At 40.3% G+C, this 24,417-nt stretch overlaps 1 protein-coding gene and 1 long non-coding RNA gene across 7 annotated transcripts in view; one reads left to right on the top strand and one right to left on the bottom strand.

The window, feature by feature from the left end:
• Positions 1-49: 49 nt before the first annotated feature.
• TATDN1 (TatD DNase domain containing 1) overlaps positions 50-24,417 on the top strand; it is a 60,346-nt gene continuing 35,978 nt past the window's right edge. The window contains exons 1-7 of one of the 6 annotated variants that reach the window (XM_064384574.1): positions 87-103; positions 3,657-3,773; positions 17,479-17,544; positions 18,267-18,316; positions 21,570-21,633; positions 23,899-24,042; positions 24,141-24,183. In XM_064384574.1, the coding sequence (XP_064240644.1) occupies positions 3,692-3,773; positions 17,479-17,544; positions 18,267-18,316; positions 21,570-21,633; positions 23,899-24,042; positions 24,141-24,183 (449 nt within the window). In that variant the 5' untranslated portion in view covers positions 87-103; positions 3,657-3,691. Of the gene's footprint in view, positions 104-151; positions 201-3,107; positions 3,774-17,478; positions 17,545-18,266; positions 18,317-21,569; positions 21,634-23,898; positions 24,043-24,140; positions 24,184-24,417 lie in introns of those variants that run through there. The other 5 variants (XM_064384575.1, XM_064384576.1, XM_064384578.1 and 2 more) reach the window with 5 other exon arrangements.
• LOC105716807 (uncharacterized) lies at positions 13,907-19,902 on the bottom strand. Its single transcript, XR_001107356.3, has 3 exons — positions 19,290-19,902; positions 18,149-18,203; positions 13,907-14,846 (listed from the first exon to the last, which is right to left on the bottom strand). It is a non-coding gene; the product is annotated as an uncharacterized LOC105716807 (long non-coding RNA).

Genomic DNA, 24,417 nt, shown 5'->3' with positions numbered 1-24,417 from the left:
GTGACGGAGCGGGCCGGCCGGAAGGGCGGAGCTGCAGGCGGCCACTTCCGCTTTCGCCTGCGGGGTGCCCCGGACGCAGTCATGAGTCGCTTCAAGTTTATCGGTAAGAGGAGCGTTTTCCCTGTCCTTGTGTCCTTCTGACTGGTCCCAGGCGTCGGTCATCAAGGTCACAGGGCACAGGACTTGCGCCCTCCTGCTTTGTAAGGGTTGAAAGGGCCACTCCAAGAGGGCGCGGGGAGGGTTTTGGGTGCTGGTAATGTTCCGATTCTTGATCTAGGTCCTGTATTTATTTGCGAAAAATAAGCCGTACAGTTATGAATTTTTGTGCTCTTTTCAACGTGTGTGATGTATTCAATTTTTTAAAAAGAGAAAACTCCAAAAACGCAGTCGTTATGTTCCCATTCATCCCTCTTGCACCTCCCGGTCCTTCCGCTCTGCCTTGGCAGAGAGGATGACAGCTTCTAAGCACCAATTCACTCTACTGTTCATTCGTTCATAGCATAGTTACCGAGCGCCTCAAGTGGGCCTGGGACTGGCCTAGGAACACACGGCACAAAAGCTCTCAGTTCTACTGGCATTACATCTGGTGGAGAAACTAGAGAGCACAAGTAGGGGGAGAAAAACAAATTCTGTTACTTGGCAAGTACAATGATCCAGTCAGCATCAGTAGAACAAGAGGGAAAATGCTGCAGGGATTTAAATGGGAATGATCCTTGTCTTTGTGGAGTTTCCAGCTACTTGAAGATGAGAAATGACAATGATCACATCTCTGCTTTAGCAAGGTAATCCTGATACCTTAATTATGTAGGTTTGGTGGAAAATAGGGAGAGGTAAGGAAGCATTTCAAGAAATTAAACTATAGTAATGGAAAAGAGAGAAATGGAAGAGATGTGTGCAGCATTTAGCAGCTGAGTGTTCACAGCAGGTAGTAGAGAGTGAACTATGTCTCAGGGTTTGGAAAAATACTTAAATATGAAATGGAAGCATGACTAGTTTGGCGGTGAGGAGAGGTACCCAGGTCCATTTTGATTAAGTTAAGTTTGAGATAATCATAGGACATCCAGGGAGAGATATCTGGGTAATTGGAAATGTGGTCTGGCAATCACAAGAGAGATTAGGATTACAAATTTAGATCTGAGAGTTATTTTAAGCAGTATTTTTTTTTTCCCAAAGACGTTGTGCTAAGTACTGTGGAACTGTAAAATCTGGTGGTGCAGTTTTTAGACTGGAGATGTAAGACCTATGTACCATACAGTCAAAAGCAGATGCAGTGGAGAATGTGTTAAGTGCTAGGGAAAAGGTTTTGAAATTGCTGTGGGAAAGCCGAAGGTAGGGGTTTAGGAAGGGGTCATCAAATAAGACATTGTCCTGTCTTAGCTTTTCCATCCTAATCGCTGGTATAATTGATGAGGAAGATGGAATAAAGAGCCATGAAGTATTGCACAAAGAAAGGCCACATAAGTTTTTTAAAGTGTGTTTATGCTATACAACCGAATCCCTGCCTCAAGTTAATGTCTTAAATCCATCCTCCATGTAGACTCCATTTTGGTGTATCTAAAATACAGATCAGCTAAATGTTTCTTTTGCTTCAGATCTTTCATTTACTCTCCTCAGGACAGTCTAAGCGCTTTAACACCATACAAAGCCCTTCCGTTGTCCAGTCCTGCCCACTTCTCTAGCCTCATCCCTGGGCTGCTCTATCAACACTTGTGCATGCTGTTTATTACTTCTGACAAGGTTTTACAGTGACAGTTTGGGGCCAAAATATTCCCTCTGTTGCCTGTCTGCCTACTTATTCCTTAAATTGTTATAACTCTACTCTTTACTACATTATTTATAATTAAATATTTATGTATCTGCCTTTCCCACTAGACCAAACTCTTAAGGCAGATCTGGTATTTATATTTTTTTCTTAGAGGCTTAGTACAATGACTGTTTGGGGAAGTATGAATGAATGGCTTTAGTGCTTTGATGATAAGAAAATTAGGAAAGGGATTAGCACCAGATAAAATCAGCAAGAAAAGGCTTCTTAAAGAAGGTGACTTTATTGGAATAAATGATTGGAATAAATTTTTTTCTGCATGGTCTCCTGTAGCCTAAAGTAACCATGTTAAAAGTTTAAAGTATATATTTCCCTACTTTTTTAATAGATTCATGCAGATTCATAAAAATACAACATATCAAGATTTTTTTTTCATTTTTAAAATAGAAATGAGATCATATTATGCATTCCTTGGTATATGACTTACTCTGATATTTAATCTTTCAATCTGTGTCATTTAAAAAATTCTGCCCATGAATCACTGTACTAATTTCTTAACCTAATAATGAGTTCTGAACAATACTTTGAAAAACACCGTATTAAACCCATGGAAGATTGGTCCATGAACAAGCTTCACATGGAACAATTGCATGAAAAATTAAACCAGTATTTTAAAAGTAATCTTGGATTTTGGTTTAGGACAGCTGGCCATTGTAATCTTTTTTTTTCACTAGTTATTTTTTTTTAATATATATAATTTTATTATAATCTTTCTACATTTCTCTCTTTTCTGATTGCATAACAGGTGGCTGCCCCTTAGAACTATACCCAAACAGGCCGGGCACGGTGGCTCACGCCTGTAATCCCAGCACTTTGGGAGGCCGAGGCAGGTGAATCACGAGGTCAAGAGATCGAGACCATCCCGGCCAACATGGTGAAACCCTGTCTCTACTAAAAAATACAAAAATTAGCTGGGCATGGTGGCGCGCGCCTGTAGTCCCAGCTACTCGGGAGGCTGAGGCAGGAGAATTGCTTGAACCCAGGAGGCGGAGATTGCAGTGAGCCGAGATTGCACCACTGCACTCCAGCCTGGCGCCTGGTGACAGAACAAGACTCTGACTCAAAAAAAAAAAAAAAAAGAACTATACCCAAACAGTGAGGGGTTTTTGTTTGTTTTGAGACAGGGTCTTGCCCTGTCACATAGGCTGGAGTACAGTGGCTTATAGATCATGGCTCCGGCGTTGACCTCCTGGGCTCAAGTGATCTTCCTGCTTCAGCCTCCCGAGTAGCTGGGACTAGAGGTGCTGACCACCACACCAAGCTAATCTTTTTTTATAGCGACAGTGTCTTGCTATGTTGCGCAAGCTGGTCTTGAATTGCTGGCCTTAAGCAATCCTTCTGCCTCTCAAAGTGCTGGGATTACACATGGAGCCACCAGCCAGCATGAGAATTTTTTTAGCCCAATTTATACTCTCGTTTCTTTCTCCACAAGTGGAATTTTGTATATGCTATTCCCTCGGTGTTATTTGCAAACTCTTCCACTCTCAAAAATACTTCTACCTGCAACCTATTATATGCCAAAGTCTTTATTGCATGGATCTTTAGACTACACAGTATACCAAAAAAAAAAAAAAAATCTGTGAAGAAGAAAATGCAAAATACAGACAACAGTGAAAATAAAAACATCATATTCCATTCCTGGTATAGTTGAGATATTTGTCCCCCCCAAATCTTATGTTGAAATTTGCTCTCCAGCATTGAGGTGGGCCCAGTGGGAGGTATTTGGGTCACTTCCCACCATCCAACTCATGGGGATGGATCCCTCATGAAAGGCTTGATGGCTTCCCCATGGTAGTGAGTGAATTCACCCTGGCTCCCCTTCCCTTTCCACCAGGATTGGAAGCTTCCTGAGATCCTCATCAGAAGCAGATGCTGATGCCATGCCTGTTGTACAGCCTGCAGAACCATGAGCCAAATAAACCTCTTTTCTTTATAAATCACCCAATCTCAGGTATTCCTTTATAGCAATGCAAAAACAGACAAACGCAGTTCCTATAAGTCACACATAACACCTCCATATCTATCTTTCTAGATCTTTTGTAGGCATACCAAACAAAATGATCATAGTGAGGCTACTGTTTTGTAATCTGCTTTTTTCAATCACATTCTCCACCTTTCCATTTTAGGAAGTTTTCATCTTAACTAATACCAAAACCATACTCAAATTTTTCCTGTTGTTTCAAAAATGTCCCTTACCAGGTGGTCATGTCCAAAATAGTATCCCATTTAGAGCCACACATTTGGTTGTTAACTTTTTAAATCAAGTGCAGAGGTTTGCAAACGTTTTCTTTAAAGGGCCATATAGTAAATATTTTAGACTTTGAGGGCCATGTGATCTCTATTGCAGCTATTCAACTCTGCCCTTGTGTGTACTGTGATGTCATAATAAATACATATTTGTTTTCTGCTCCCATTTTTCTGTGCACAGCTCCTGACACTCTTGAATCTCTTAAGTGCTAAGTGTCTTTTTGCATGCTACTAAGATGACTGATGGCTGGGGGTTCCTAGATAGCCTCAGGATGGGGTTTGCCTAGAAAAACCAATCATGTGATTAGAAAGGGAAGTCTCAGTCCCTCCCACCCACTCCTACCTCTGGGGAAAGGGAGAGGAACTGAAGGTTGAGTTGTTCACTAATGGCCAATGATTTAATCAGTCATACCTACATGTTGAAGTCTCTGTAAAAACCCATCCATGTCTCTATGCATCTCTTCCACTTGGCTGTTTTTGAGTTGCATCTTTTTATAGTGAATGGGTGATAATAAGTAAAGTGCTTTCCTAGGTTCTGTGAGCTGCTCTAGCAAATGATCAAACATGAAAAGGGGGTGTGGGAACCTCTGATTGTAGCAAAGTTAGACAAGTTGTGGGTAACCTGGGAACCTATTGCTTGTAATTGGTATCTGAAATGGGGGGGAGTCTTGTGGCGCTGAGCCCTTGACCTCTCCAGTCTTATGTTATCTCCAGATAAGATAGTGTGAGAATTGACTTAAATTGTAGGACATCCAGCTGGAGTCAGAGAATTGGTTATTGGGAGGGGAAACCCCATACACACCTAATGTCAAAAGTGAATGGCTGGGCAAGGTGCCTCAGGCCTGTAATTCCATCACTTTCGGAGGCCAAGGTGGAAGCACTTTTTGAACCCAAGAGTTAAAGATCAGGCTGGGCAACAAAGTGAGACCCTATCTCTGTTAAAAAAAAAAAAAAAGAAGTATTTAGAGTATTGTATGAGAATACAGTAGGAGAAAGCAATTTGTGTTTTTCCAATCTCACACCTTGTCATTCAAAAGCAGGTGATAGACAGTATGTAAATAGATGTGGCCATGTACCAGTAAAACTTATGGACTTTGAATTTCTTATAATTTTGATATGTCACAAATATTCTTTTGATTTTCTTCAATTATTTAAAAATGTAAGGTCATTCTTAGCTTAGGGGCAAACAAAAGTAGGCAGTAGCTTGTGAGCCTTAATTTACCAACCCCTTACTAGTGCATTTCTTTTTTTAATAACACTGACTTGCCAAAGCACCTGGACTAGTTGTCCTGTGAAATAAAAATAAAATTCTAAGCCCCCTAAACTGGCTGAATGGACCCCCTCTTTGGCCAAGTAGACCTCAGAAAAATGTGAAAAACTAAGATTCCCAAACATGATAAGATGCAAGGTTGGTCATGGTCCCCTTACTAACCAATACCAGACTTTTTTCCTAAAAGTTAAACAGAAACCAGCCCTGGAAAAACAAAGAATGCTCCTCTGCTGACTTCAGCCAACTGCCTACATTGTGACCAGCCTTCCCTCCTTTTTTACAGTTTCACCATGACAGCTGACCAGTTTAACGAGGCATTCCTTCCTGTACTGAGGGCAGTTGCCACCACCTCAGCCCTCATCAAGGCTACCAAAAAATACTCCTGGAATCCCCTCTCATTTTATGTTTCTCATTCAGTTTAGGCCCTTTGCACCTGGGCATCTTTCAGCCAGTTGATTGACCTCCTATGAAATAATTTTCTCCTCCTCTTGTAACCTAACCATAATTTACCTCCTTAATCCAGCTACCCTTTTGCGTTTAATAGGAGGTGTTCCCCATGACTGTATTGTCTTTACAGACCCCCTTCTCTCACCTCATATAGACTTAAAGGAGACCCCCTTACCCACTAAGGGACCCTTTCTCAAAAATTCTGCTGGCTTCCATTATGCAGCCTATGTCATGGTCTCTCTGATGGGAACCATTGAATCAGGCCTCCAGCCAACTGCCTGATCTGCCCTACAAGTAGAATTAGCATGCCTTCACTTGGGCCTGCCTACTGGCCAGGGATGAAATGGCTAACATTTATATGGACAGCACATATGCCTTTGGAATTGCCCATGATTTTGGCATACTCTAGAAACAGAGGATTTTTTACTTCCTCTGGACAACCTATTAAGAACAGAGACTAGGCTGGGGGCTCACGCCTATAATCTTAGCACTTTGGGAGGCCAAGTTGTGTGGATCACTTGAAGTCAGGAGTTTGAGACCAGCCTGGCCAACATAGTGAAACCTCGTCTCTAGAAAAAACACAAAAATTAGCCAGACATGGTGACATGCGCCTGTAATCTCAGCTACGTGGGAGGAGAATCGCTTGAGCCTGAGAGGCAGAGGTTGCAGTGAGCTGAGATCATGCCACTGCACTCCAGCCTAGGTGACAGAGTGAAACTCTTGTCTCAAAAAACAGACTATCTTGTTTCTCTTAGACACCATTTAGGCTCATTGAGCCCTAGCCATTATCAAAGTCTTGGGATATTTCTCTGACAAGATGGAAGACAGCAAAGGCAACCACCTAGTGGATACGGCAGCTAAAGCTGCCACCCTGCAAGTGGCTCCTTCCCTCAGTTATGTGTACTCAACCCACTCCTTCTCCTCCTCCCCTTGCTCTTCCTTCTTCCTTGCTCCCCTCCCCATCTGAAGACCTCCTTTCCAGACTCATTTTCACAAAAGACAGTCTTGGAGTCTGGAAGAGGGAAATGGATGAAACAAAATTGCACTTCCCAGACAAAATTACAGGAGGGTCCAAATGGACACCCAGTCCTAACGCAGCACCCTGCAAAGACAGACAACCTTCATACATAATCTAACCCATTAGAATCCAGACAGAATGATTCAGCGGGGTAGACTATTGGTGGCTTTCTCCAGCTCTTGCCCCTCAGGTGTATAAACTTTGCAGTATCTACTCTCAGTATAACCCAGGTGAACTCCTGAAGCTCCCTTCAGGACAATTTTCTCTCCCCTAAGGTCCCTTCACCATGTGAAAACTTGGTTTCACTGAGTTACCACCATCCCACAGATTAAATTTTGTTCTTCTAATGGTTGACTATGTATTCTCATTGAGGTAAGTCTTTCACCTGTAAACAAGCAACAGCTATGGTGGTGGCCAAAATGCTTCTTGAGAAAAACCGTTCCTACCTAGGGTGTTCCCACTGAATTCCACAGTGATACAGGCACTTACTTTACCTGCTGAATACTAGAACAAGTTTTTTAAAATCTGCCCATTTTATAACACTTTCACTGTGCCTGTCACCCCTAGTCCTCTGGGCTAGTTGAACAGTCTAATGGGATCATTGAAAACCAGCTGGCAAAAGTTACAAAAACTTTTAACCCATCCTGGTCTAAAGCTCTCTCGTTAGTGTTACTGATTCTGCAGTTCACTCCCACTGGGAACTATCAGGTCTCCCCTTTTGAAATTGTTACTGGTTGGTCTGTGCACTTAGACCAGGAACTATTTTCTCCCACCCAATTACAGGGGGAGCTTTTGGCTTATTGCCGGGGGCTTGTTAAAGCTATAAAGATCAATCACTGCAGGTTGTAGGATCTTTTTACAGCTTCCCATCAGGCCTAAACTCCAGTATTACCACCTCCAGCTTGGTGATGACAAGTACTGGAAGAGACATCAATTAAAATACCTCTTCCAGCCTACTGGATGGGTGCTGTTAACTAATCCTTATGCTGCAAAGTTACAGAGAGTTGACTCGTAGTTGAACATGTCTCATCTGAAAACACCAACCCCTGCTGAATCTTGGAAGTTGGTGCCAGTCTCTGACACTAGACTTCAGTTAACCAAAGCCTCATCTTTAGACCCAGAAAAAGGCAATAGTCAACATAAACTGCTTTCGTGAGACCCAGGGCCAGGACTATATTCAAAGACACTGGGATTCGTTTAATAATTTGTGTCTTAACTAATAGAGTTTGTTCCATGCCCTTCTATTAGATAACTTCAGTGCCTAGCTAGCTACCTGTGTGCGCCCTCTTCCTGTCTTTATCAGAACTAAGCAGGGCTTGTGACCCCCCCACCCCCGAGAACATCATTCCTCTGTTCCTCCAGTGAGGTGTTCTCTTACTTAAGGACAGTCCCTAAAGTTTGTCACATAATCCCCTTGGATTTGTATGGAATTTGTGGTTTTTCCCTTGGTTCAGTTTTCTGAATTGTTAAATGTCTGTTCCCTCCTTTCCTTTTACTCTCAGCCCTACTGTCCCCTTCCCCCTGTTTGTGATTGTCTCAATGCAGAGAATGGCATGATAACACTAGTTAAGCTGTCCCAAATGTTGCTAGTAGAAGGAAACCTACTGGATTGCTGGATTTGCCAACAACTTTCCTGATCCATTCATGATAAATATATGCCATTGGTAATATCAGTCACTGACTTCTCAGATGTCCCTAATGTCACCACTTACCCAGACCCAGCTCCTTTCCCTGTTGACTTTCCAGGTCCAGTTGCTTCAAAGCCTAGATATTGTCACCCTTTGTTTTGATTTGTCCTTGGGTTTTAACATTGGAAACCCATTCTTTACCATGGAGCCTTCTTTGTTGTTGTTGTTTGGTTTTTTCGAGACTGAGTCTTGCTCTGTTACCCAGACTGGAGTGCAATGGCACAATCTTGGCTCTCTGCAAACTCCGCCTCCCAGGTTTGAGCAATTCTCCTGCCTCAGCCTCCCAAGTAGCTGGGATTACAGGCACCTGCCACCACGCCTTGCTAATTTTTCTATTTTTGGTAGAGACTGGATTTCAATCATGTTGGCCAGGCTGGTCTTATCCTGACCTCAGGTGATCCGCATGTTTTGGCCTCCCAAAGTCCTGGGATTGCAGGCGTAAGCCACTGCCCCCAGCCTATCATGACACCTTTTTGATCTATGAATTACTGGGTAGACAAGTGTCATCTACATCAGATAAATAAAGTTAAAAATATATCCCTACAGTGCCAACAGTATTTGCATTTAAAATATGTGAGTGGATTCTGGAAAGCTTGCAAGAGAAATGGCCCATGGTTCAGTTTGGTGTTGTCAGCACTCCCCATGAATGCATCTGCTAATGAACACATCATCAGGAGTATCACTTGTGCCCCCCATTCAGGCTTGTGTTTGTATGTGGCATAGGGTCTGAACCACCTGCACAGCTTTGGGCACACTGTTGCCTTGACAGCCTACAGTTAGAAGGTTCATGCTTGCTGGGATATTTTGTAACCCCCTTATCCTTACACAAACTTACAGAAGGAGCCACTTCCTCTCTTCGTTATTAAACTAAAAGGCCTATGCTGGCAGGGTATGAAGATGATACAGATCAAAGCATCCTGGGAATATTAATTCCAAGTGTTGGGGTTTATGCCGATAAGGATATGATTTGAAAAGTCTTTGCCACTATTGGTCAGAAAGCTGCAGATGCTGCAAAAAGCCTTGTAGCTCAACCAAAGTCTCTAAACTCCTTGGCTTGAGTAATACTAGATAATAAAATTGCTGTAGATTTTCTTCTAGCCAGACAAGGTGTTGTTTGGCTCATGCTTCCTGTTACACTTACATAAGTACTTAAGGTGAAATAGCAACTGTTAGAGAAAGACTATCCAAACAAACTTAAATGGTTACAAGAGGTATGAACTACTAATACTCTCAATGATATATTTAGTTGGCTTCCAACTGGCCTGGGAAATCCCTTTCAAGCTGCTAAGTGTTTGTCATATTCGTGGTCTCCATCATACTTTCTTTTTTAATATTTAAATTACTTATGATAGGACTGCAAGAAGTCCCCTGTTACAATCAGAATTATGATGGCTCAGTGCATAGAACTTAGAGGCAAGTTAATTCTGTAGCCATTTCTTTTGGCTCTTATATCTCTTATGCCTTATGGGTTAATGAGTGCCTGCCGTCTCTGTTCCTTCCTGATCTAGGATGTCCAATTGGCTATCCTAGGGAATAGATGGATCTGGGACAGGTAGCCACACCACCCTGGCAACGCATGGGACAAAAAATAGAGATTTGGCCATTGGTGCTGGCTGCAGCAGATCATTGCCACACTAAATCGTGGCCAAAAGTGGGAAATGTGAAATAAAAATAAAATTCTAAGCATCCCCCTGCCCTACCCGACTGACTGAATGGACACCACCTTGACCAAGGAGACCCCCAAAAAACTTTAAAAGCTAAGTTCTCTAGCCATGATGAAATGAGAGGTTGGTCACACCTCAGTACACCCACTTCCTCACCGATACTAGACTTTTTTTTTGTAAGCATGAAGTAGAAACCACCCCTGGAACAGAAACAGAAGACTCACTCCTCTGCTGACTTCAGCTGACCACCTGACACCACACCCAGACTCCTCTCATTTTTTGTGGTTTTGATATGACAGCTCATCAGTTTCATGGCACATTCTTTCCTGACAAATGACCACCAGTCACAGACTAGTTCTGGCTGGGTTACTTAGGCTATGCACCTTTTGACATATAAAGCTTAATTTTACTGCATTTTAATGTTAAATCTCCACCCCAAAGTGAAGATGGGGTTTATGTAACATGTATGTTTGTTTATCATACATGCATAAGCCCACCTTTCATGAATAGACATAGCTCCTCCTATAATGTGTTAAATATGTACGTTAGCAGCCCATTTAGTGTAAAACTGTTCCCCACTTCTTCCCTTGAAATGCTTGGTTTTGGTCTCAGCCAAAGGCTCTGCTTCCCAGCCTGCAGGTTGCACCTCAATATAAGACAGTTCTAAGGCCGGGCATGGTGGCTCATGCCTGTAATCCCAGCAATTTGGGAGGCCAAGGTGAGTGGATCACCTGATGTCAGCAGTTTGAGACCAGCCTGGCCAACATGGTGAAACTGCATATCTACTAAAAATACAAAAAATTAACCAGGCATGGTGGCAGGCATCTGTAAATCCAGCTACTCAGAAGGCTGAGGCAAGAGAATTGCCTTAACCCGGGAGGCAGAGGTGGTGGTGAGCAGATATCACGCCACTGCACTCCAGCTGGGCAACAAAACTCCATCTCAAAAAAAAAAAAAAAAAAAAGCTCATCCCTCTTCCCTAATGTATAGATCTCATGATTTTAAGTCAACATCCTACAGAAAGTCTTATGTCCTGGCTTTGTTCGTTTGCTAAATAGTAGTATCATTGAGCTTGTTCTCTAATCCCCTGTATTTGCTATAAACTTGAAGTTATATCTAAAGACTAGCAATATCTTTAAAAAAGAAAAATTGTGCCCTATTTGCTGTCCCTTATTATCCCTGGATCACACGAGTGACAGTGATGTGACATGATTCAGTGAGCCCAAATACTGAGGCTTCAGCTTAAGAGTTGTGGTTTTCTCCTGGTTACAAACAGTGCCGTTTTCTACTCTTTGTTTTAAAAACTAAAACTCAATATTTGAAGAACTCTTAAATAATAAAGTAGGTACTGCTTTTCAAGCCAGCTATTTGAAAAAAATTTATGAAAAAGAAACATTTCTGATCTATATAGGATGACATGCTACTGAACGTATGAATCCTTCAGTTTCCTCCCCTAATCAGAAGTAGTAATTTTCCACATCGCCTTGTTTTTCTTCCTGTCATTCCCTCCCACCCGTATCTCTTACTTTCTTAGCTTTTCAAGCTACTTACTGTCTTTAGCTGGATCTGACTAGACATTGGTTTTCATAAAGTATTTGTCTACTTTGAGTTTACATGCCAATAGGCATACATCTAGTAGAGACTTTTAATTTAAAAGATAGTATTGTCAACCTCAAATAATCAAAAAGGTCAGAATCTAGTTTACAGAGTTCATTCAAGCACAACAGTTGAGGACTGCAGCCCAGGACACACTTCCAAGTTGCCTTAGGGAGTGCTCCCGAGAACAAAAAAGAGGCTCAGCTTTTAAAGGACAAAATCATAAGGAGGGGGGTGGTTACAAAAATTGTTAATCAGGGATTCTTACTGGTTTACGAAATAACATTGGTTAGTGATTGGCTATGTATTGTTGAACTAGACAGTGTATGGCATTTTAGGGCCACTTGGTGTCAGTCTAGAGCCCACATAACAGGTGGCTTTCAGAAGTAATTATTTAGCTCAAAGGGGAGTGAGCTTGGACTGCTGTTAACATTTTAAATGCCTTTCTGGGCTTGATATTTTGAAGGTGCTTGTATTTCTCAGTTACTAGGTTTTTGTTTCTCACTATCCCTTAATCTAGATAAGAACGTTTTGAACAAGTTAAATAGGATTTTGAGTGGCTTTATTTTTGTGATTACATCATGAGTCTTAATGTTCAAAACATATTGACTCACATTTGGGTGTTTGATAATGCATTCTTGGATTGGGAGCCTTAACTACTTAAGGTGGTATGACAGTATAGCTAACACTGATTCAAATTCCATTTGTTGTTGGCGTGTTACAGTGTTTATAATAACGCTGTTCCCAGTAATTACATGTTAATAGGACTTTTAATTTGCAAAATGCTTTCACATTCGTTTTTGGATTTGAACCACATTTTGTTGCTGGAAGGAGAAATGTTATGCCCACCCCACTAGTGAGAAAACTGAGGCTTAGAAAGACACTTATGGCGGATGAGCTTTGACTATCTGGGCCAGCAGCGTGAGGGTACAAGAATTTACCAAGACTGGCTGGCCACAGTGGCTCACACCTGTAATCCCAGCACTTTGGGAGGCCAACGCGGGTGGAGCACCTGAGGTCAGAAGTTCAAGTCCAGCCTGGGAACATGGTGAAACCCTGTCTCTACTAAAAATACAAAAAATTAGGCAGGTGTGGTGGCAGGCACCCATAATCCTAGCTACTTGGGAGGCTGAGACAAGAGATTGCTTGAACCTGGGAGGCAGAGGTTGCAGTGAGCTGTGATTATGCCACTGCACTCTAACCTGGGCAACAGAGTGAGTTTCTGTCTCAAGAAAAAAAGAAGAAAAGAAGAATTTTCCAAGACAGTTGTGAGTAAAGAAAGGCAAACTCATTAGAGAAAGTATGAAAATGCACTGCAAGGTTGCAGCAGTCGGAATCAGCAGAAGAGGAGCTAAGAAAATAAAGGCTTGCTGGAGATTTTATAGGATGGTTCTTAGGCTACAGAGTGCCACATGCAGTACTGATAACACCAAGGTAGGGAGCTAACTTGGCATTCTTCTGTCAGCCAAAGTATTTGATAAGAAGCAGGAAGTCTGTGAGGTATGTACGTTACCTCTTTGCTTTCCCCTGGTCCCACCAGCCTGACTCCTTTCCCCTAATCCCGACTCCACATTCCCCCTTCCTGACAGAGCCAACAGTGACAAATCTTGGGCATGTGGGTGAAGGTCTCATCTTCTAGCTGACCTGCTGACCAGGGGTATAGAGTTGGCCCTACCTAGGACTGTTAGGAAGTTACATGGGCCCAGATCTTTGGGTTGGGAATTAAATTGGGCAGAGTTGTAGGACCATGGGGGAACAGCGTTTGCAGCCTAAAAATTTTGTCCTGCTGCCTCCAAAAGAGAGTCATGGAGTTCTTTTAGTGGCTGTTGTCCTCACTGCAGTAACATTTTGGTTTGAAATTGTTGTATTCTAGAAGACACAAAACGAGATATTGCATTAACAGTATGTGGTGCAAGTAAGTATGAGCATTATTACAGGCAGGAGAAGTGGGATCTGACAAAATTTCTAAATATTAATAGGATAAGGGAAAAATTGAGGAAAAGTTATAAATGTATTATTAGTGAGGTTGAGAAGTTCCCCTTCTTCATTTCTGTTCCCATTTATTCTATCACAGTTGCTGAACTATTTATATGTGCTATAGCTGGCCTAGAGCCAGAACCTGAGCAACGCCATTTTATAAGACAAAGCTGTGTCTCCAAAAATGAGTTGTAATAACTGCCCCATTCTCCTTGCAATAACTGCTGACTTGGTTTCTGTAAATAAGACTGCTAGTCTGCTCTGGATAATGCCCACCAGGTGAAGTTGTTTACCTTTCTCATCAGTAACTGATAGAATTGCTGGCCTTTGCTTATCAGAATGCACAGCCCAAGCTAATCTCATCTTGGCCCCTGTGAACTAAGATCTGTAATTTCCACCGGTACCCAAACCATATGTAAACTAACGTTTATCTTGACTTTTGTCGGTACCCAATATGTAAACTAATGTTTGTCTTGACTTTTGTGAATCATTTATGTAGCAATTAAAGTGACAATAAGCCCCGGAGCCCTCGGAATGTCCGGAGGCCCCCACCCCCGTCCCTGCCCAGGAGATGATTTACAGAATCCACCAGCCCTCGGAATGTCTGGGGCCCGTTGATCCCCCTCCCCGCTCCTCAACCCCACTCCCAAGGTGGTCTTTCGGGTATAAAAAGCCTTGACACTCTCCCCTCGTGGCCGCGGGTTAGAGAGACGTGAGTCCTCCGCGGTCGCCGGCAATAAAGACCCTGCAATTTGGCATACTTTTGTCTTGGTGAATTATTTTAATCTCGCATCCCAATACTACATATAGGCATAAGGGAATCACTATAAATTTTGTTGGCATTAACTTTGTTGTTTCTCCACCATTATTTAGCTTATAATTGGCAATGCCAGAAATTGTGGCATCCAAAGCCCATTTTCTTTCCATACCTGCATAATTGTACTTTCTCCATTTTATTGTATTTCTTGGAACTTGTTCACAGATGGAATAGTTTTAGTGATCAGTTTGAACTTTTCTTTGGCCCTTCTGTATTTATTTGTTAATTATCTTAATCACTCTGCAGGTATTTGCTAGTGGTTAGGTAGGTGAGGAAGTGGTTTGTCTCAGAGGTTGTTCCCTATAGGAGAGAAAAAAACTTCTTAAAGGAAACAGCTGTGAAACACAGAATCCAGAAAAGGATACTTGCCACCGAACCTCCTGGCTTAGGTGAAGCAGAATGTTCATCAAAGCACAGAAACAGCTATTAACAACTGGCTAAGGAATACACTGTAGGCAAACCATGTGTCAGAAGGCTGTAAGTCACCAGAGATTCTCAGAGAAGAGGGAAGGAATTGGTTACTGAGCCAGTGCAGGGCATCCTAAAGGCCAAGACACACCTGGATCCAAATCTGCATTTCGAAGGTACACTGTGATTCAGGGCCTGAACAACTGACCCTTCAGAAGCCAGTTCTAAGAGAAAGTAGTATCACCTAGAGTAGACCTCAGCCAGCATCTGCTTCAAGGTAGGCATTGTAGAACAATTTAGCCTTCCCTTAACACTCATTCCTGTTAGGGCAGCAAGGAATGGCTTTATAAACTAAGCCTCCAAGCTAATCTTCAATTAGCTTTTAAAATTGGAATCAGAAATGTTTACTTGGTAAATTTGCACACTTCTCAATTCCGTCTGTTTTTCACTTTGTATTCTAGTGAAAGATTGCTTTTGCTTTGGAAAAATTCAAATCTCTTTACTGCCGACAAAGACTCTGCTTTGAAGCCTGAATTAGACTGCCCTGACTTGGCTTCTGGAGTAGGCCCCAACCTTAGGCTTTGTCCATGGCCCACTGGGTTCAGTTTTAGCTGGAATTCTGTAGGTCAGTTTCGTGAAAATCCCTACCTTGCTATGTGATCACTTCCTTATCCCCCATCTTTGGTATCCTATCACTCTGTCCTGCCTTCAGCAGGAGTCCGTCAAGTTGAGCATACCCACAGTCTTCCCTTACCTTTGATGTTTCCTCTTAGTAATTTTTCATCTGTTGATCCCCATTCTACTTGGTGGCAATAAATGTTCACTTGTCCTTATATTCAAAATTGAGCCCAGTCCCTCCCTTCTGCAAAACCCTCACTGCCGTCAGTAGTCTCTCTTGAATAAAGGCTTCCTCAAAGTCTTTGACAAGCGTTATGAATAATTGTTTGCTTAACACTGTACAAAGCGGAAATGGTCTAGAAGAGATACAAAACATTTCTCTTTTCCTAATGAGCAGTGACGGTCGGTGACCCTAGACTAAACCTCTGTGAAGGATTATTTTAGGCAGAAAAGCCTCTCCTCTCTTTCCTGGGTTTCCTTTCTCAGTCTGCCCCCTTTATCTAATTTCCTTTCCTTACTTATAAATAAACTAGATAGTAATTCTTCTGATTGGGCCATTCCACGGAACCCCTGTACTGTATGTATAGTATTAGGTGATGTTTGTATGTTAATAGCCCTTCTAATTAAAGGGTGCCAGTTGTGAATTCATCACCCCACCCATCTTTGTTGACATGTTGGTGCCCAAATATCTTTGTAGTTTTCCACATTTTACTTTTTCCCCTGTTGTTTCAAATGCCTGAAATACTCTCCACATCTCTTAAATTCTCTAAATTCCCATTCACTTTCAAGGTGTGTCTTATTGTTGGAGCAGACATTCCTTGGGACCAGCTTGGCAGAAATTAGAATGAGAACATACCAAGAAGCTGAAACTTAACAGAAATAATGTAGGGAGTCTGTTGATAATCAGCTGCCTACCACCACTGCAAATTTTAAGATTCTCCTTCTGCTAAAAGCTAAATGATGTATATTTTAAATAAGGGAGGCATTTTTTTTCTTGCCTGTGACTAATGACAGTCTAAGTTGATATCTTGTTCCCCGTGTTCCCTTATATTTTATAGCAAGACAGAGCTCCCTGTTGCATCCAGTATTTTAAAGACAGGTGTCTGTACCATAGCTGGATCTGGCATCTTCTGACCTCTCAGTATCAGCAGGAGACTGGTTCCAGGACCTCCTGCAGATACCACAACCCTCAGATCTTCAAATCCCTTACATAAAATGGCATGGTGTTTGCCTATAACCTATGCATATTCTCATGTGTGCTTTAAATCATGTCTAGATTACTTAAAATGCCTAATTGATGTAAATGCTATATAAATGGTTTTTATACCTTACTGTGCTTTTGTTTATATTATTTTTTATTGTTGTATTGTTATTTTTATTTTCTAATATTTTCAGTGGACCTGTGGTTGGCTGAATCCGCAGATCCAAATCCAAGAAATACAAAGGGCCAATTGTTCTCTCCAGCAGCCGGAACAGCCTGTAGCTCTTTACAAGCACTGTGCTCTTTCCTCTCCTGAAGGCTTTGCTCTTCCTGCTTCCTGTCTGCACTTACTTCTCTTCCACAGGATAATAGTCACTCATCCTTTAAGATTCAGTTCAATGATTACTTCTTTCTGGAAGCCTCTTCTGTGTCCCATAGTACCAGTGTTTACTTCTAATATTTCATGATTGTCTGATAATGGATCTGCCTTACCAATTCTGCAGTGAGTTTCTGGAAAGCAGGAATTATATCCTATTCATCTTCATGTCCCATGCTTCTAGCAAATAGGTTGACAAGTGGTAGGCACTTGGATATTGTTTGAGCAAATAAGTGTGTGAACAACAAGTTTAGTAATAGAAGCTTTTATGTAAGTAGAAGTTTCGAGTAGAGACTCAATGATTAATCAGCGATTTTTGCTTTCTACAGATATTGGTATCAACTTGACTGACCCTGTGTTCAGAGGAATTTATAGGGGGGTTCAAAAGCATCAAGGTAAGTATTTCCTTTATTAAGGCAAATAGTTTCTCCTTGAAGACAAATTTTCTGCCTCAGGAGATCTTGAAAAGCATAATCCAAGCTTGGCCTTGTGGCTGACACCTGTAATCCCAGCACTTTGGGAGTCTGAGGTGGGAGGATTGCCTGAGCACAGGAGTTCAAGACCAGCCTGGGCAACATAATCCACTCTTAAAATTGAAATAATAAAGAACCCATGGCCAGGGGCGGTGGCTCACACCTGTAATCCCAGCACTTTGGGGGGCCAAGGTGGGCAGATCACCTGAGGTGAGGAGTTCAAGACTAGTCTGGCCAACATGGTGAAACCCCATCTCTACTAAAAACACAAAAAAATTAGCCAGGCGTGGTGGTGTGTGCCTGTAATCCCAGGTACTTGGGAGGCTGAGGCAAGAGAATTGCTTGAACCCAGAGGCAGAGGTTACAGTGAGCTGAGACCATGCTATTGCACTTCAACCTGGGCAAAAAGAATGAATTCCGCCTCAAAAAAAAAAAAAAAAAAAAACCACTAAACAGAGTGAAACACGTATATTGATAAACCATGATCATGAACATTTATAATACAGTTTAATCAAGGCCTTCTTACCTGTAGAAGTTTACAGTTTCGAGTATAAAACTTCAAATAGCCATTTGCCCAAAAGCTAAAAAAAAAAGTCAAATTGTTATCTCCCAGGTTTTCTTCATATGGAGTTTCTCTTTTACAGATGACTTACAGGATGTAATAGGGAGAGCTGTCGAGATTGGTGTTAAAAAGGTAACATCTGTTTTGTTATTCTTGAGATTGTTTAAATTTATTTTTTAACTAAATTTTAGTTAAAATTTTGCAAAGTACAAGGGAATAAACCAATGCCACACTTGGGGTACATATTGTCTACTTGTGATATTAGAAAGTTAATTGAAATAAAATATCAAAATATTCTGTTGATAGCAATTTAAGTTACACAAACCTCATGTATAGTTCTTATATATGATAAATGGCAAAACCTCTTTGAAAAAAAAATTGTTAAACCTATGTGAATTACCAGGCTTCTTAAGAGGCCACTTTTAATCAATTTTATAACATAACTTAGCATTTGTCAGAATTAAGTAATAGTCAAAAAGACATGTATCTGACACCAAGTGTGGCTATTTATAGTTAGGGTATACCATTTCAAATAACAGAGATAATACTTTAATTTTTACGGAAATAAAATGCCTCCGGTTTTTTTTTTTTAAAGAGAGTTCTAGTAAGCAAATGAATAGATATTTCTTTAAATTAGCTTTAAAACAGGGAGCTAGCCCACATATACACATAAGAAATAAGGTTGAATTCCATAGTGTGCTCTGCCTCCAAGTTGAATAACCTGTTTTGGAAAGTGACATTGGTGGCTAAATAAGTTCTGCAGTCTTCAATTCTAAACTTTTATTTGTTATTATTCACAAATAATATGAAAAGATAGACGTTACATTCATTTCTCATTATGCAGTCACTCTGCTTGGAAAATCACTTTAAACAGTGCTTTTCTGCAAACTCTGAAATACTAAGCTCCTAAATTTTCATGTTTCAGCAATGAGTAATTTAATCTTAATGTTTATTCACACACACACACACACACACACACACACACACTCTTAGGAATGACAGAACTGAAGTGATTTTTCCTTGGTCATGGTTCCAAACTGAAATTTAACTCAATACCTTGCATTTATGTTGTAGTAGTTAAGAGCATAGTTAAGGTGTAACAAACCTGGTATCCAGCCCCTGCTTCATTTTTCTTAGCTTTATAACCTGGGGTATTTTATCTCACTAGAATTCAGTTTTCTCATCTGTAAAATGAGAATGATGATAGTATTTAATTAATAGAGTTGTTATGAAGGCTAAATAAAATATTCAATGTAAAGCATTTGGTATTATACCTGGCATAAAAGAAACAACCTTCATTATATGTATGATAGAAGCCACCACCCTGAGATCATCATCATTGTTATCATCTTATACACTGGGAGAGGAGATGATGCCCTCTAGTCTTGCCATTCATCGTCTATTTAGAAAAGTTACAGGTAAAATAAAAAGTAGACTTGGTTAGTATTTTACATAATTTAAATACTGGATGTAGGCATTTGTTCTAGTATTAAAGTTTTAGGTATGTTAGTAACAAGAAAGTTTTCCCAATATTTTTATTAATGTCTTATATCTTTTTTTTTTTGAGACAGAGTCTCACTCTGTCACCTAGGCTGGAGTGCAGTGGCACTATCTCAGCTTACTGAACCTCTGCCTCCTGGGTTTAAGCGATTCTCCTGCCTCAGCCTCCCAAGTAACTGGGACTACAAGGGCCCGCCACCACGCCCAGCTAATTTTTGTATTTTTAGTAGAGATGGGGTCTCGCCATGTTGGCTAAGCTGGTCTCAAACTCCTGACCGTAGGTGATCTGCCCGCCTTGGCCTCCCAAAATGCTGGGATTATAGGCGCCTTATATCTTACGTTTTACAGACAGTCAAGGATGTAATTATGGCTGTGTGTTTCCTGAATGGATACTCAGTGTCTAATCATATTGAAGGTTTAAATAGCTATATGAAAACATCTGTTTATCATTTGCAATTCTATCTTGTTTTACGTTTTCTTCATAAGTACCTAGAATGAATTATTCATTTTTGTTAAGACTCTTGAAGTATGCTTTACAAAAATATATATCATTGTGCTTGAATCACATCTTGAGAAGAACGTGCCCCTTACACAGCACTGCTTCAGTTCTCTATCAACACATAACTCTTCAGTGACATTTTCATTTTAACAGATTAGGAAAGATGGCATTCTAATTACTGGGTGGACCCTAATGGTTGTCTGTGTAGAAGTGTGCTTATTTGCCAAAAGCCATATGTTTTCCTACAGATAATTCATTAGTATGCATTAACTCATTGATTTTCAAACCTTTTGCTCTCGTTATTGAGGACACCCAAAGAGGTTTTGTTTCTGTGAGCCTTATCTACTGATATTTACTATACTAAAAATTAAAACAAAAAACTTTATTATTTTAAAATAATAAGAAACTACTTGATACCATAAATGGAATATTTTTATGAAAAATAAGTATATTCCAGAACAAAAAAAATTTAACAACATGAGTATAGTTTTATGTTTTTTCAAATCTCTAATAACTGGGTTAATAGAAGCCTGCTGATTTTTTTTTTTTTTTTGAGATGGAGTCTCACTCCATCCCCCAGGCTGAGTGCAGTGGTGCGATCTTGGCTCACTGCAACCTCTGCCTCCCGGGTTCAAGCAGTTCTCTGCCTTAGCCTCCTGAGTAGCTGGGATTACAGGCGCCTGCCACCATGCCTGGCTAATTTTTGTAGTTTTAGTAGAGACGGGGTTTCACCATCTTGGCCAGGCTGGTCTTGAACTCCTGACCTCATGATTCACACTCCTCAGCCTCCCAAAGTGCTGAGATTACAGGCATGAGCCACCACGCCCAGCCAGCCTGCTGAATTTTCATATCTTTTTCTGTATTTAGTCTGTGGTGGTATCACATATTGTGTAGCTTCTTGAATACCTATGGACATTTGCAATAGAGTGAGGGTGAAAAAGAAAGTGTCTTATTATTATTATGAAAATAGTTTTGACTTCACATATGTACTGGGAGTTACCAGATTACACTTGGAGAACTGTTTAGTCAGTCAGCACTATTGAATCACTGATTTAATTATTCACTCTTTCATAACACCTGATCTCTATCCTCAAGGAACTCCTTGTCTAGTAGGAAAGATAGACATTGTAAATACATTTTAACAGAGTCTAGTGATGAAATCTATACCTCTACATGCACACACACCTACATACATACATCCCTGAGGTGTAGTCAGGTACTACTCTGCATAGGAGGTAATCTCCCAGCTGAATTTTAAACAGAGGCAGTCTGTGGCTTCTGTGTGTGGCAGTCACAGGGAAAGAGCATTCTGGAATAAGGAAGTGGTAGGAAGGCATGTTTAGGAAACTTGTTGACGTCAGCTTATTTTATTTCTTTCTATTTCAGTTTATGATTACAGGTGGAAACCTACAAGACAGTAAAGATGCACTGCATTTGGCACAAACAAATGGTATCTTCATATTACTTTTACCAAAAAAAATAGGAATTAAGTAATTTTGAAGAAGTCTTTCTGAAAACTGCTTCAGGTACAATACAATGGATCAAGACTGTGGAAACAACAGGAAAACTGACTAATTTCAATGGGACATGATTAAGATGATGAAATTCAAAGTACTCATTGATATATCAGATGTTTATAAAACCATTTCATAGTACTAAACAAAGATTATTTTAAGATTTCAGTTAATGAGAATAAAGTTCTCCAGGTACACAATATAACCTCAGGTGTTTTTGATATGGAATTCGTGTGTGTGTTTTAACGTGTTAAAAATACAAGTTGCTTTTTATTTACTCTTTTTTAACTTAAGCTGTGAAGGATCATTTAATTAAATTTTTAGTAGGTGGACCAGATACTGTTCAGGGTACCAGGAATGCAAATAATAGTGCTGTATAATCCCTCATATGCTCGCTTTATGTTCATATATTTTGCATTTGTTTAAAATCTTAAATGTTTTAGGAATGATCATTAAAGGATTCCTAGTTACGTAAAACCTCTTTTATCTGGCATTCACGTATTTAATTTTTTTTTTTTTTTTTTTTTTGAGACAGAGTCTTGCTCTTGTTGCCCAGGCTGGAGTACAATGGTGTGATCTTGGCTCACTGCAACCGCCACCTCCTGGATTCAAGCAATTCTTTGCCTCAGCCTCCCGAGTAACTGGGATTACAGGCGCCCACCACCACACCTGGCTAATTTTTATATTTTTAGTAGAAATGGGGTTTCACCATCTTGGCCAGGCTGGTCTTGAACTCCTGACCGCATGATCCACCCTCTTTGGCCTCCCAAAGTGCTGGGATTACAGGTGTGAGCCACCGTGCCCGGCTAACTTCTTTTGCATATCTTATGTGCTAGTCACTGAGGAATTAAACATTCTACGTAATTTTTAAATTTTGTAATTTAAGATACTGTATGTTTGAAAACTTACTAAAAGCTATATTTTTGTGGAAATCTCTCTAAAATGCACACTTCTCTTTAGGATCCATTGACACTTTTTCTTAGAGATTAAAGATAGAATATCTTCCAGGGAGTTTTTGAGATATAAGAACTTTTTATCCCCAAACATCTATGCTTTTTAAAGTTCTCCCACCTCCATTATCAGCGCTTTTCCACTCCTCTCCATGTAACTTGTGTTCTTACAGCTTTAAAAGTGCTGCTTCCTTTGTTTGTAAATGTTTGTAAACATCTGCATGAGAGCCCCTGGAAGGCTTGATACCTCTCCCAAGGTTCAGGCTCAGCTAAGCCATTCAAAAAGTATTTTTGACTCCCCATTTGTATTCTATGTAAGTAAAGCTGTCAGAGTATCCTCCAAATAAGTAAACCTCATTCTTTTTATTTATTTATTTTTCTGAAGAGGGGGTTTCACCACGTTGGTCAGGATGGTCTCGTTATCTTGACCTCATGATCCGCCCACATCAGCCTCCCAAAGTGTTGGGATTACAGGCATGAGCCACCTCACCTGGCCCTCATTCTTTTATTAGAAAAACAAATCCCGCTTTCCACCTCTTTAAATCACCCCCACTATTAACCTTTTTAAGGGAATACATTTTTATTGCTATATTAAATACATAAATCAATAATGGAATAATTGGTGTTAAACAAACAAAAATATACAAATCAAGATAGTCACATCACTGGTGAATATAAAAGATAAAATTAGTGCTGGACATGGTGGCTCAGGCCTGTAATACCAGCACTTTGGGAAGTGGATCGCTTGAGCTCAGGAGATCAAGACCAGCCTAGGCAACGTAGTGAAACCCTGTCTCAACAACAACAAAAAAAGCAATTTAAAGTTAGCCAGGCATGATGGCATGTGTCTGTAGTCCCAGCTACTTGGGATGCTGAGGTGGGAGAATCACTGGAGGCCAGGAGGTCAAGGCTGCAGTGATAGCACCACTGCACTCCAGCCTGGGTGACGCAGTGGGACCTTGTCTCAGAAAAAAAGTTCACTTTGCATTCTACAGCCCTAAATGCCAAGCTTTAGAAAAAGTTGAATTAATTATTTTATTAATACATTAAAGCAATTTTCATATTCATATCCTACTTTGTTTAGGTATTCCAGAAATTGTCATATAATTAACATAATGCAGTTCTTATCATTTGAATAATTTATTGCCATTGTTGAAAACCAGTTGAAATTACTTGATATCCTCTAAAAATCATAATAAATATAAATATAAGAAAATACTTTGAAAATAATCCTAAGACATTTTGTGTTAGATCTGTTTTTCAGTACCGTTGGATGTCATCCTACAAGATGTGGTGAATTTGAAAAGAATAACCCTGATCTTTACTTAAAGGAGTTGCTAAATCTTGCCGAAAGCAATAAAGGGAAAGTTGTGGCAATAGGAGAATGTGGACTTGGTGAGTGCCAGCCTGGCCTCTTAGAATGACTTTGTTTGAAAATAAATAATTTGTTCTGTATAAGTTATGAATAATTATTCTTTTTTATCTTTTTAAAGATTTTGACCGACTACAGTTTTGTCCCAAAGATACTCAACTCAAGTAAGGAAATTTGTTGACTTTACAAATTTTTGTAACATCTTGAGTGATTTTAAAATAACTTTTATCAGTTGAGACTACAGTTGGATTAAGCATCAGGACATGTTTGTTTTTCCCTTTGTATATCAGAAGTTAAGTGAAACCAATTCCATGCATACCTGCATGTAATTCAAAGGGATGGAAGCATGTCATTTTCTGGTTGATGAACCACTTAATTTTATTTTCATGGTAGAAATA

Source organism: Aotus nancymaae, unplaced genomic scaffold (assembly GCF_030222135.1).
Source record: "Aotus nancymaae isolate 86718 unplaced genomic scaffold, 86718_ANA_hifiasm-v0.15.2.pri h1tg000036l, whole genome shotgun sequence".
In the NCBI taxonomy this organism is placed as follows: domain Eukaryota; kingdom Metazoa; phylum Chordata; class Mammalia; order Primates; family Aotidae; genus Aotus; species Aotus nancymaae.
This window is presented reverse-complemented; position numbering and strand designations above follow the sequence as displayed.